At 42.2% G+C, this 13,470-nt stretch overlaps 1 protein-coding gene across 1 annotated transcript in view; it reads right to left on the bottom strand.

The window, feature by feature from the left end:
- Positions 1 to 1,451: 1,451 nt before the first annotated feature.
- Positions 1,452 to 13,470, bottom strand: part of ACMSD (aminocarboxymuconate semialdehyde decarboxylase) — a 69,243-nt gene continuing 57,224 nt past the window's right edge. The window contains exons 8-9 of the mRNA XM_056861122.1: positions 1,725 to 1,823; positions 1,452 to 1,520 (exon numbers count right to left, since the gene is read on the bottom strand). Coding sequence (XP_056717100.1) covers positions 1,452 to 1,520; positions 1,725 to 1,823 — 168 coding nt within the window. The remainder of the gene's footprint in view (positions 1,521 to 1,724; positions 1,824 to 13,470) is intronic.

Below are 13,470 nucleotides of genomic sequence, written 5' to 3'. Positions count from 1 at the left end.
CGGAAATCATCTCTCCTCTCTCTGACCCCTTGTCGATTTCATGGCTCTTCCCTGGAAACATAAACGGCTGTCAGGATCCCAGGGACTCCCTGGTGAGCTTCAAAGCACCTTACCTCTCTGGGCACAACAACCCCAACGTCTCTTTCCCTCTCAGTCTCAGCAAGTTCTGATCCTATTAGTATACAGCTGGGATTTTTTATGCCATTCGACATCACCTTACACTTACTTATTTTTAATTTCATTTGCCATATTGTTGCCCATTCACCCTATTTGTGGAGATCCTCCAGGAGCTCTTCATAGTCGACCTTGGTTTTCACCATCCTTAATAATTTTGCAAATTTGGCCACTATACTGCTCACTCCTAGTTCCAGATCATTTATGAACAAATTAAATAGCATTGGCTCCAATACCAATCCTTGTGTGATGGCACTGCTCACTTCCCTCCATTGGGAGAACTGTCCATTGATTCCTATTCTTTGCTTCCTGCCATTTAACCATTTTTTAATCCATAAGAGAACCCATCCTCTTATCACGTGACTCCTAAATTTACTCAGGAGTCTTTGGTGAGGTATTGTGTCAAAAGCCTTTTAAAAGTCCAAGTATATAATGTCTACCAGGTCCCCATTGTCTACATACTTGTTCACTTTATCAAAGGAATCCAAAAGATTGGTAGGCAGGACTTCCCTTTGCAGAACCCATGATGATTTTCCCTCAACAGGCTTTATTCTTCTATGTGCTGAATAATTTTATCTTTGATTTGTTTCTACCAATTTGCCTAGGACAGATGTTTGGATGTTAGAGGTTTGGCTCCTGCTGGCACTGTCCTTCTTGTGGTCACTGGTGGGAAAAGGGAGCTACAACAGGTGTGGTTTACATGCAATGACTGGTGTGGGGAAAGGACCTCATGGAGACCCTGATGCTCAGGGTTTCAAAAGCTTGTTGGGTGTTCACCAGTGCACAAGAGTTATTTCTTGGAATCTGAATTTAGGAGGACCAGATCCAGGTTTGTGTTGGCCATGCTGTACTCTCCCTCCCACGCACTTTGAGTGAGGAGTAGACTGTGAATGCCTAGTGAGCAACTGCTGAATGCCTGTGTGAGAAGAAGGTCATGACATCCATGCCATGTTAGGCCAGGCATGAGATACTGGATTGGGAAAAATGGATTCAGCTACCCTCTTGTGAATCCTGTGTGCATGAACAGTCATGAAACCTCTACCCATCAATATGAACCCGGCAAAGGAAAGAACTGGCCTATGTTTTGAAAGTGAAGCTTTCAGTTTCAGCCCACACAGATTACAAATCTTTGGCTCTCCTTTTAAGTGGAAGAAGTGAAATATTGCATTCTATAAATAACACGGAATCATGGAAATTTATGCAGTCAGTCCAAATGCACAGAAGTATATAGATGTGTGGTTGTATATAAAAATCTAATGTTGATGTTTTAACAATTTTTAATGCAATTCAAACTGCTTTCTGTCAAGATTCAAAAATGTGAGAGCGTTGTCAAACTTCAGCTTATCCTGTAATAAAAACATAATTATGTTTTTGAGGGTCTTACAGATATTGTTGTACACATATAATAGCTAGAGGCAGAGATATGCTTTAGCACTGATTTATGCTCCTTGTGGAGTTCAGTATGTGCTTCCATGTTACTCAAGCTGATAAGACAGGAATCAGAACATAGCAGATCAACCTTTGAAACAACAAAAAAGTAATAACTGCACCTTTAGATCCTCATCAAACTCATCCATGGAGTCTATCAGTTTTCCAGGTTTTTGTTCCCCTAATGGAAAAGGATAATCTGTTCCAAGTATTACCTTGTCCTGCAAATAGAAATAAACAATGATGGCACTATCAGCATCTATTAGATACACATTTTCCAACTCCCTACAGTCTGACTAAAAGCATGACATTTGTAAAGATTAGCACTAAATGTGATGATGGGATTCTGTGACAAGAACATGAAATAAACAATCTATCAGTCGCAGAGAAGGGAGAATATAGATCAGCAAGAGTGTGAGGAAGACGAGAATCTCTTTCTCATAGTGTTATAGCCTCAGTCCATATCAGGAACTTCACACTACATTTGAAGACCAGATAACATGTTGGGTGTTGCTGCAATAGAGATCCTACATCTCAGGTTGTTTGGCCTTTCAAAAGTCAAGATCAAGAATATCAATAAAAGTAGACAGGATGTGTATCATCATCATCATTCCTTTATTGGCATAAAAACACAATACAGAAGGATACAAAAGGAACTGAGATATTAAAAAGTGCCCTTTATAGAACAGGATGTGTCTCCTGAAGTTGTGCATGCACGGAGTATCTTTTCATGGTGACCCAAAGGAGTGGCAGGAATAGCTGCACTGTCAAAATGACACCAGTCCTCATTTCTGTTTGGAAGAAACATGGCCACATAACCACTGCATGAAAATGCATCATTTGGGTACCCAAAAGATTAGGTGACATAAAATGCAATATATGTATTACATTATATATTTATTATTCTTCATTTCCCCCCGACCTCTTATAATACATACCTGGGTTGATACAAACTCGTTCTATCTGTTAATTTTTGTTTGTGTGTGCCTAATATATTTTATTAGACCACTGAAGGCCTGGGGCCAAAATGCAATTTGCACGTGATTTTTGATTATTAAGCCTGTTTTTGTTGTCATAAGGGCTTGCTTTTAATATATGTACGAGTGCTTTGTAATAAATATATTTCATTGTTTAACTTAATTTTATTTAACCCAACCTTTTGGGCACCCAATTTTGTTTTTAGGTTGGGTCATTTCCCCCTCTGTTTTGTCCTGAAAATGCATCAGACCTACCATATTGGGGGAATATACCTATAAAACATAAATTGTCCACTTAAAACCTAGTAATATGCATATTTACTCCAAGGTATTTACTGTTTGATAGGATTACTGTTTTAGGATTGCAATTTTAGAAATATGTCTGCTTCTGCACAGTTCTCTGGTGTTGCAGTAAAATCAGGGTGAGAAGGATGTTACTGCCTGAACATATACAAATGTTACTGCCTGAACATATACTTTTGTTTTGGAATACAAGAGCACATTCAGGAATTAAATATGTTCTCATCAGCGGAATCTAGAGGCTAGATTTTTATGTGAGTTCAGCCAGGCCAGCCTTTGGCAATGCTTCTTGTAAGCATTGAACTGGCAGCTTATTCAGGGCTCAGCACTGAATCAGCAAAGAAACCATATACTGGTTCTGGCAGAAATACAAAAGCATCATCTGTCAATTCATAGTAAGAGCAGACCGACAGACACACAAAGAGAAATGCTCCAGTTTTTAATGTTGGGATCCTAATTTGTTTTGAAGCTTAATACTTTTATTAAGCCAAATTCTTTTCAGGCAGATATCTGTAATTTTTTGTACCAAAAGTCACACTTATTTTGGCAGAGAAGAATGTCAGTGTAGGATCAGTGACTAGTTTCTAAAAATCCGCCCTGGTCATCCAGCTTCAATGTGCTATCCTTCCACTTTTACTTGCCGATACCCTTTTATCCCACAAATTGTGTTCCCAGTCAGAAGCCCCACTGGGCCTGAGACCCGTGCCATTTTCTCCAACCTGTCCTATACTAAAACTGCTACCCCGCAAATCTTGCCAGTTTATTCCTTTTGTCCAATTCTCCTTTCCCACAAACTAACACTTACCACCACACCTTTTCCCCTTGTCTACCAATGCCCTCAACTTGCAGATCATCCATTTTCCCATGTCCTTTACACTTATTTTCTTAATTTCAATGAAATGGATGAGATGTTGTAACTTTGTACTTGAGTCTGTGCGCTTTTCTGGGAACATTGCTTCACAGCCCAAAAATGGCTTCAGGAATTTGTGTAGAGCAAACTGTATATGTTGCGGACCTTGAAAGCTTTGGCCTTCTGTTTAAGAACATAAGAAGAACCCTGCTGGATCAGACCAGGGGTCCATCTTGTCCAGCATCCTGTCTCACACAGTGGTCACCTGGTTCCTCTGGAGGGTCAACAACAAGGCATAGAGGCCTTCCTCTGATGTTGCTTCCTGCCACTGTTATAGAAGTATTTACTTCTATCTGTCCTGAATCTATTGCCCATCAACTTCATTGGGTGCTCCCAAGTTCTAGTATTTTGGAAGAGGGAGAAAAAAGTTCCCTGTGTTCACTCTCTTTTTTCTAAACTTCCCCCCTAAATCTCAGACTCTTCAGCCTTTCCTTCAAGCCTTTGTCTTGGTTGCCCTCTTCTGCACTCTTTTGAGCTGACCAATCTCCTTTTTGAGATACAATGACCGGAACTGCATAGCATTCCCAATGAGATTGTACCTTAGATCTATACAGAGGCAATATAACATTGGCTATACTATTTTCAATCTCTTTCCTATTATTCCCCAGCATAGTTTGTCTTTTTCACTGCTGCAGCACACTGGGTTGACATTTTCATTGAGCTGTTCACCAAGGTCTCTTTCCCTCTCAGTCTCAGCTAGGGTTGCCACCGGTGGGAGGTTTTTGGAGCGGAGCCTGAGGAGGGCAGGGTTGGGGAGAGAAGGAACTTCAATGCCATAGAGTCCAATTGCCAAAGCGGCCATTTTCTCCAGGTGAACTGATCGACTGGAGATCAGTTGTAATAGCAGATCTCCAGCTAGTACCTGGTGGATGGCAACCCTAGTCTCAGTAACTCCTGACCCTATTAGCATATAAAGGGAGGATTTTTTGTTCCAGTGTGCATTACCTTACACTTACCTATTTTGAACTTCATTTGCCACATTATTGCCAGCTTACTCCGTTGTGGAGAGCCAGCATGCCGTAGTGGTTAAGAGTGGTGGACTCTAATCTGAACAACCAGGTTTGTTTCCCCACTCCTCCATATGAAGCCTGCTTGGGTGACCTTGGGCTAATCACAGTTCTCTCAGACCTCTCTCAGCCCCACCTACCTCACAGGGTGCCTGTTGTGGGGAGAGGAAGGGAAGGCGCTTTGAGACTCCTTAAAGGTAGAGAAAAGCTGGATATTAAAAAAAAAAATTTTTTTCTTCTCCTCCGATCCTATCCTTCACCATGTGAGGCAAGCAAGCCAAGGCTGGGCACATCCCTGCCAGCTAAGGCCAGGCTGAGTCTGTCATTCACCATGCTGGGTGTGTGGGCCCAGGCTGAGTACATCCCTCGTCAGGTGAGGCTGGGCCAGGTGCATTCTTCACTAGGCTGGGAAGGGTGAGGCTGGGCCCATTCTTTGCAGGGCACATCCCTTGCCAGGCAGAGTAAGCAAGCCTGGGCAGACACATCCCTCAGTGGGCAGGATGAGGCCAGGAGCATCTCTCACTGGCTGAGCCAGGCTTCTCCTACCTCACGTGGCAATGAGGTACCTGCTCACAGCAGCAGCGGATCCCAGCTGTCTTTCACTTGGGGCTGGGGAGGCCCTGGCAGGCAAGCTGTCCAGGGGGTGGGGGACAGCCATTGACCCACCAGGACATTTCCTGGAAGCTTTAATCACCAGTCCGCTCCTGTTCCCCAGAAGAGGCAAAGTGAAGACTAGCCTATAATTGGTCCCAATAAAAGGCATGGTGTGGATTTTGGTTTGTCTTTAGATTTTTGATTTTGGATGAGTACAGCTGTAAACAACTTTTAGTCTCATCATACCTAGCCAGTGAAGTTTTTTTTTTTTTTTTTAAAGCAGATGTCTAATAACTGCCTCCTTCAAAGGTCTGGGGAGAGCCCCCTCAGTCAAAGGGGCATCAACAATTTTCACCAACAGCTCCAGTCCGAAACTATCCATAACAATAGGACAAACAGGTGCTTCTGATGCCACCTAAGACTACTGGATCTGCTTTCAACTTGACCTCCAGATTGGAACATATGGGAGAGATTTTGTCAGCAAAGAACCTTTAAAAAAATCAGTGACAGAGGTGGGTTTAGGTGTTGTCAAGTTACAAACCGCTTCAAACGATTGATCTGCTGATGCAGTGGCGGCGGAAAAGGAAGCCACCTTTGCCACTGTCACCAACACATCACAAACCTGCAGCCACAAGGGCCCCCACAGAGTCTGTTAGCTTTGTACTTCCAGTATTGTGATAGGTGTTCTTACGTGCTAAAATGTCCTTTGTGCAAATTGCTTGTCTATGGAAGGAGTTTCCTATCTGCTTCTGTCAAATACTGTAGTGTATCCAGTAGGTGTCACCATGGAGTTTCTGAAAGAAGCACTCCATGCTAAACATTTTGCAGGTAAGTCTGTTGGGGTGGAATCTGAACCATGGATCCTTTCCTTTCCTTTCTCCCTTAGAATCTCCCCGCATCATACATCTTTAGCAGCATAATTCTAAATCTATAGTTTAAGGGATATAAGGACTGAGATTAATTTTGCTACTGCCAACGTAACCTTAGGATCGCTGTCACTTAATAAATAAGGTATTAACTCAGACACAGAGGTACTAGTCCAGTCTGTTAGAAGAGGAATAATATAACAGGCTCTTCGATCCTCATAAAAATGACATTCCAGGAGCACGTGTGCTAGAGAATCAACAGAACCAGAAGAACACAGGCAGGTCCTTTCTGAATGTCCATGTATCTACCTTGCATAACCATAGAAGGGTTAGCATTTAGTCTAGCAAGAAAAAAAGCTCTTAAGAAATGAGGAGTTGTCAAGAAATAGGTATAATCAGGCAAGCAACGTGGGGGAGGAATTCCAAAAAACTGAGATGAGCAAACATTGACAAGCACAAAACAATGAATGAAAGACAACACCAGCAACATATAGAGGGGCATTTAACAGCCTTCGTAAAAACTGGAGCAGAGGATGATCTATAGATTCATTAACAGTTATCCAAATAGCAGCACCAAAAAGAATTGGAATAATTTTTAAATTAAAAACTTGAATAGCTCCAGAGATATATTTTCCACATTGGGTATAAAAATAATTAACAACTGCCCCAACTCCAGGGTTTGATTTTATTAGATACAGCCTTTTGGTGGAATTTCCAGCTCAGATTATAAGAAAAGACAATACCAAGATAAACCAACTCCTTAAAACTGATCAACAATCCTGTCTAGTATCCAACAGAAACAGGGCAGTTTTATCTTCTTAGAGAAGATCATAATCTTTAATTTATGGTGATTTATTGGAAGACCTTCCTAAAACAATACTCAGAAAAAAAACTGTAATGATCTTTGCAATCCAACTCTTGTATGAGACAAAAGAAGTATATTGTCAGCATAAAGCAAGACTGGAATACTATGGTTTGCTAGCTTTGGTGGGTGACAAACCTCTTGAAAATTCGCTGCTAAATCATTCAAATATAAATTAAACAATAATGGAGCCAGAAGGCAACCTTGCCTAACCTCCCTGACCAATCCAAAAGGCTCAGTCAATTCCCCTTGGTCACCACAGCAAACCTGAGCTGTAAGATTCATATAACATTGCTGTATGAGCCATAACAATCTTCTATCCATATTGGAATTAGATAATTTCCTCCAGAGTCTTTCTCCTTTAAGATCCATGAAACCAGCATATAGGGAACCATGAGAGAGGAAGAATATTTCTCAGCATGAGAGGAGAAGAACATTTCTCAACATGAAAGTGCCAAACAGTGGTCCATAACACATGAAAGATCCATGAAACCAGCATATAGGGCACCATGACCACCATGTGGTCCATAACACATGAAAGATCCATGAAACCAGCATATAGGGCACCATGAGAGAGGAAGAATATTTCTCAGCATGAGAGGGGAAGAACATTTCTCAACATGAAAGTGCCAAACAGTGGTCCATAACAGTGGTCCATAACTCTTCTAAAATTGATCTGCTCCCAGCCAAAGACATAATTTCTCTCAATCCAATAAAGTAATTTCCTTAGCAAGTATGAAGAATACAGTTTGCCCAAAGAAGATAATAGGCTGATTGGATGATAACAACTTGGGTCAGAACACTGACCCTTTTTAAAGATTGGAACTCTTATGGTGTGTCTCCATGATTTTGGAATGGTGCCCAAAGTATTTATCTGTGAAAACAGGATCAAGAATATCAGCCCACCAAGGAGGGTTCATTCTGAATAGTTCGTTTGGGATTAAATCAGAACCTGGGGCTTTCCTCCGACATAGGTGACCAATGAGGGACTTAATTTCATCAGGGGACACATCCAGCCACGTGTGCAAAATGGTAGAGGTTACTACAGTTCCAGATCCTTGATTATCTGGAGTAAATTTAGTTGCCCTGGTGTCTTTTCATGAATATCGTAATGTATGAAGGGAAGATGCAAGTCTCAACAGACAGAGAAGACTTGTAACGAACAAAGAGTTAATCTTTGAGAGAAGCTCAGGAAAAAACTGGCAGGGAGTGGGTGAAGCTAAGGAGCTCACTCTCTCTTTTCTGAAAAAAGGGAGGGAGTCTGTTTTTGGTCACTTGCGTGTTCATTAGCTGGTTTTGACTCTGGGAACCTGAGGGTTCAGATTTGCCTAAGTGGTTGTAAAACAATTCCTGAGGAGTGACAGGCAGAGATTGGGAGGAAAGTGACCCTTTTCTTAGGTCACTGAAGGGAAATAGGCTCTGGGAAGGAGATATTCCAGATACAGGGTTTTGTTAAGGGATTACTTCCACAAAAGTGGGGTAGATCTACAGAGAGAACTGGAAGAGAGATTTGAGGAACAATCTCCATACTTCTTTGTTCTCTGGGGGAGGGGAGATTGTATAATCTCCATACTTCCCTGTTAGCTAGGCAGCAGAGTCTGAATAGGAACATCTATAGGAAGTTCTGTGAGCTGAATTTGGAATTGAATTTGGAACTCTGGAGGGGCCCTGAAGCAACTTTAAAAAAAACAAATCAGTGAATTTTTCAACAAAATTGATGGAGTTGTTTTGTTATTAAGATAAGTCTATTTTAGTGATAGAATCATAAGCCAATGGGTTGAGGTACTTAGTATTGACCTTAGAATATGTTCTAATACCCATTTCATATGATCTCAAAATGTCCCTGTAATTGGTCAAATTTCAAAAAAAATTTAGGGGCTTGCACCACCCAAACCCCCAGCTGTATGGGCTCGCTGAGCTCGCCAGAATCTGTTCATAGCCTACATTTTGGCAGCTGGATCCTCAAATCCTTCGTTGGTGCATGGCTTAATAGTTCTATAGCTCAGCTCTTAGGCTAGAGCCAATCGGAACCATAAAAAGTCATCTGAATTCTCAATTCAGGCTGCACTTGTCTCGTTTGTGCATTTTAACACCAATAAGATTTTTACCTCTTTATCCTAACGAGCCCCCTCTGATGACCTTCTACCTCCCTATTAGATAATGAACCAATACACCTGCCATAGAACAACCCCACTGAAGAAGATAACAGTGGTTACCCAGAACTCGTTGCTGGTTGCGAAAGAGCCCCCCATAACAGTTCAAGCTTTAGGGTCCCAAAAATGTAGGTCCGCCACTGCCCCTAGTCCTGCAGTCTGGTTCACTTAGTCCTGCATAATTCCTGGAATCAAAGGCAGCTCTTAGCATGGGGGAAGAGTCATTATGCCAGTCTAGAACTGTGCCGGAGCTTGCTCACCTGACTGATGTTATCATTCCGAGCACGAGGACGGGATGGCCTAAAAAGCTCTGGCAGCATGGCATCATAAAACACAATGGTGTCATTGTATAGCTGGGATGAAGATGTTCTGGACGTAGAGGCTGGAATAATTGGCAGCCAGAAACTATGCTTATTTTCAGTGGTTGTTGCTTTAGAGTTGCCAAAAGAGTTCACTAGAAGGCAGCAGAGAAAATGCAGCCCCCTGTGGCGCTTAAGAGATTGTTCAATATCTCAGATGGCTGATTTAGTTACCATAGATTCCCTGTAACAGTTGCACGGGGTGGGGAGTCATGTAATCATTCCTGTGAATTGGTCTGAAATGTCAGACTCAGGCTTTAGTTATATTGTGAAAAATCCAGGTATTCCCTAGAGTTCAAAGCTGTACCAAAGGTCAGAGATTAGTCAAATATGAGACAAACTAGATGTGGTAGAGACAGTTGTGGTTGTAGTTCACACATTTGCCTGTTCACTTATGAATCAGGATGCAGTGTGTCTAATGTTAACATTAAAAAGGTGTGTGTGCAAGTTAGGGGAGTGAAACCTTCCATCAACCCAGTTGTACTTCCCTGTGACCTGTTGATCAAGGCAATTTTATTTCAGTCTAGATTGCTTTTGGTGTTTTATTCTAGGATGCAGGGAATTTTCATCATAGGGTCGCATTCCATCCACTCGCAAGGGAAAGTTCAGTTTGTTGCACCAGTGCATTTTGTTAAAATTAGCCTACCCTACTCTGAGCAGAAATGATTTTTTTTCTGACACGGTTTCTTGAAGGAACCACTAGGCTAAGCTGGCCCCAGTGATTTCTTTAAAGTGACTGCTCCCATCCTTTCTACAGTGGCCCTTTGTTAGACCTGTTGCTTAATTCACAATGTCCTTAGCTTGTAGAATATCCTTTACTTTAAAAGATATCCCTTTTCTCAGTGACTTCCCCCCCCCACATATCACACACATGACAGGATGTAACAGATGCCCCCGATTAAAAAAATACCTCTGTGATTCCATGATATACCTTACTCCTGGAATAAGGTTTTCTAAATCAATACATAATGATTTTATAGCAGTGCCAACTACTACTTCACATATCAGCAAGGCAAGTTCCTTAGCCATAACATTTCAAACTAAGCAGCTGAATCATTTTTCTAAGTACTCTGGCTTTACAGTTTTTCTTTTACTCCCAGAATGTGGGATTTGGGGTACAGAACTAGTGGATCACATCTCTTAGCTTATCACGAATCTCGAAGCCGACAGTATTGTCCTAAGCAGACCTGCAACCTTCCAGGTCCATTGAGGCTTGGAAGGGTGTAACTCTGCTTAGAACAGCACTGTAATTAAAATTCTCTGAAGTCCTAGTGGCTGTGAGATACTCGGGTTTTTAGAAGGGAGGATGACATGTTAAGTATATTGGCCACAGGTTTGAACAGGTAAATCAGATAAAATGTGTCTTGTAGAAATAGAGAGATGTTTTGAACATATCTTTTTTTCTTTACTAGGTCTTCTGCATATGTTTTTTTGAAGGCCTTTGCTTTCCACACAGTCAACTATGGAAAGGCATGCCTAGAGTGACAGAAGGCCGCTAATGTGGAAAAAATGGCAAGAGATAAATTCCACAGTGTTTCAAGATACCCTGGAAGTGGCATTGATTCACTGACTGGTTCTTTAATCACTCTGTGAGAAAAGGTTCACAAAACTCTTCAACATTAAAACAATCCCAATGCAATTTATTGAAGTGTGTTCAATGGTACCTTAGCATTTCCCACCAGACTATAAAAGGCAGGCAGGAATTAAATCTCCAAGAATCCCAGCACCTAAAGTGAGAATCAGCAACAATTAAAGAGTCAGACTGATCGTTGTTGTATCATCCTATCTTAATGAAAATAAATGAGGGGTGAAATTGGTCAAATACATCTATTGCACAGCTCTTGCCAACAAACAGCTCTACTGGTATACTGGTCAGATTGAGGCAGAAGGAGCCAGGAGCTCAGGCTGGCCAGATGGCCTGTTGGCAAATCTAGGTGCCATTTCACATGAACACATGAAGCGGCCTTATACCGAGTGAGCCCATTGGTCAGTCAAGGTCAGTATCATCTATCCTGACTGGCAGAGGCTATCCAAGGTCTTGCACACCACGTATTACCAGATCATTTTAACTGGAGATGGAACCTGGTACCTTCCGTATACAAAGCCAGATGCTCTACCACTTAACTTTAGCCCCACTTCCCCTCGCTTTCCTCTCCTTAGCGTCCCCAGATCTTAATGAAGGGAGCTTTTCACCTAGACCCCAGCCTAAAGAGAAACAAAGGAGTTAAAGATGGACATGTCAGGAAGAATAATATTCCTTACATTTCTTGTATGTGCTTGTTTGCCCCATCCCTGATGTGCTTATCTTATGTGGAAGGGAAAGGACGAGACCGATTCTAGCAGACCAGGAGGAAGAGGGTACATTACTTCCATGATGTGCCTTGTTCACACATGTAGGGAAATAAGGTGGTAGAATACTGAAGTGGTAGAACGGGATGTAACACTTCAAACTGTGGGCAGAAATTTTGGAATGCTCTCCTTTTATTAAAAATTCACTGCAAATAAAAAAGCCAGCAGAACAATCAAGAAAAAGGGTAGAATCTTCTTTCTACCTGCTCTGTGAAGTTTATGTTTTCAGAGAGTCTTTATGCAAAGGAACATTCACGGCTTGAATCCATCTCTGCTGTCACATTCCTACTGCATTCTCCCACAGGTCTGAACCAGGCCTGACAGTCTTTTCTTTCTGGTTTCCCTCCTGTGCACCGTCAGATGTAGGTGTTCCAGGGAAAGGAGAAATCTCCCTTTTGCTTGAAGGCCTGACTTCTGTTCTGTCTCTTTGCCTGCCTGTTTCCTACCCAGGAAAAAGGCACAAAAACAACAACACCAGGTGGTGCGTCTCCTCCCTTTTGATTTAATGTGTTACTGCACAGTCTTCTTGCAGGGACTAAGACCAGACACATCAAACCGCAAGGGGCCATCTCATGAACGAAATCCATTTTTCTCATGATGGGACAGCTTTCACCATTGTTGCAACCAATCGTCTGAAACAATGCAACGCTCTCCGAAACAGCAGACTGGACAAAGGTCACAATAACAAGGTGAAGCTAGTTCCCGAAACTTCCTTTTTGCAAACCCCAACAGGTGATGAATCATTTCTTCAAAACAGAATCCATTAATAGCTGTTGCCAAAGGAGGACTATATGGTTCAAGGGAAGGAAATCTTACTCAACAAAAGAATGGATGGTAGACCACTAAAGCTTGCTGTTCACCCACCATCTCTGAAGGTGCCATGAGAATCATGAATTGCTCCGGAGTCTCCCTTCCTTTTCACTTGCCCAGTGGAGGAGGGTAGTAGAAGATTCACCGGTTGCACTGGCATGGAAACTTTAACAGATTTTCATTCATCTAACAGAAAGTAATCTGTGCTTTAAAAGGTAAAGGTCCCCTGTGCAAGCACCAGGTCATTCCTGACCCATGGGGTGACGTCACATCCTGATGTTTTCTAGGAAGACTTTGTTTACGGGGTGGTTTGCCAGTGCCTTCCCCAGTCATCTTCCCTTTACCCCCAGCAAGCTGGGTACTCATTTTACCGACCTCGGAAGGATGGAAGGCTGAGTCAACCTTGAGCCGGCTACCTGAAACCGACTTCCGTCGGGATTGAACTCAGGTCGTGAGCCGAGCTAGGACTGCAGTACTGCAGCTTACCACTCTCTGTCACGGGGCTCCTCTGTGCTTGCATGGTTTAATTACCCGTCTCCTTTACTCCATTTATGTGACATGCCTTGATAGGTGCTTTTTCCTGGTTTTTCCCACTTACCTTCTTATGTGCTGCTCTCAGCTTCAGAGAGGTGTAGAAGGAAGGAGGCTCGCACTTCAAGGACTTATACTGAAAAATAATTT

The sequence above is a fragment of the Euleptes europaea genome, chromosome 15 (genome assembly GCF_029931775.1).
Source record: "Euleptes europaea isolate rEulEur1 chromosome 15, rEulEur1.hap1, whole genome shotgun sequence".
In the NCBI taxonomy this organism is placed as follows: Eukaryota; Metazoa; Chordata; class Lepidosauria; order Squamata; family Sphaerodactylidae; genus Euleptes; species Euleptes europaea.
Note: the sequence above shows the minus strand (reverse complement) of the source record. Positions and strands in the feature narration are given on the sequence as shown.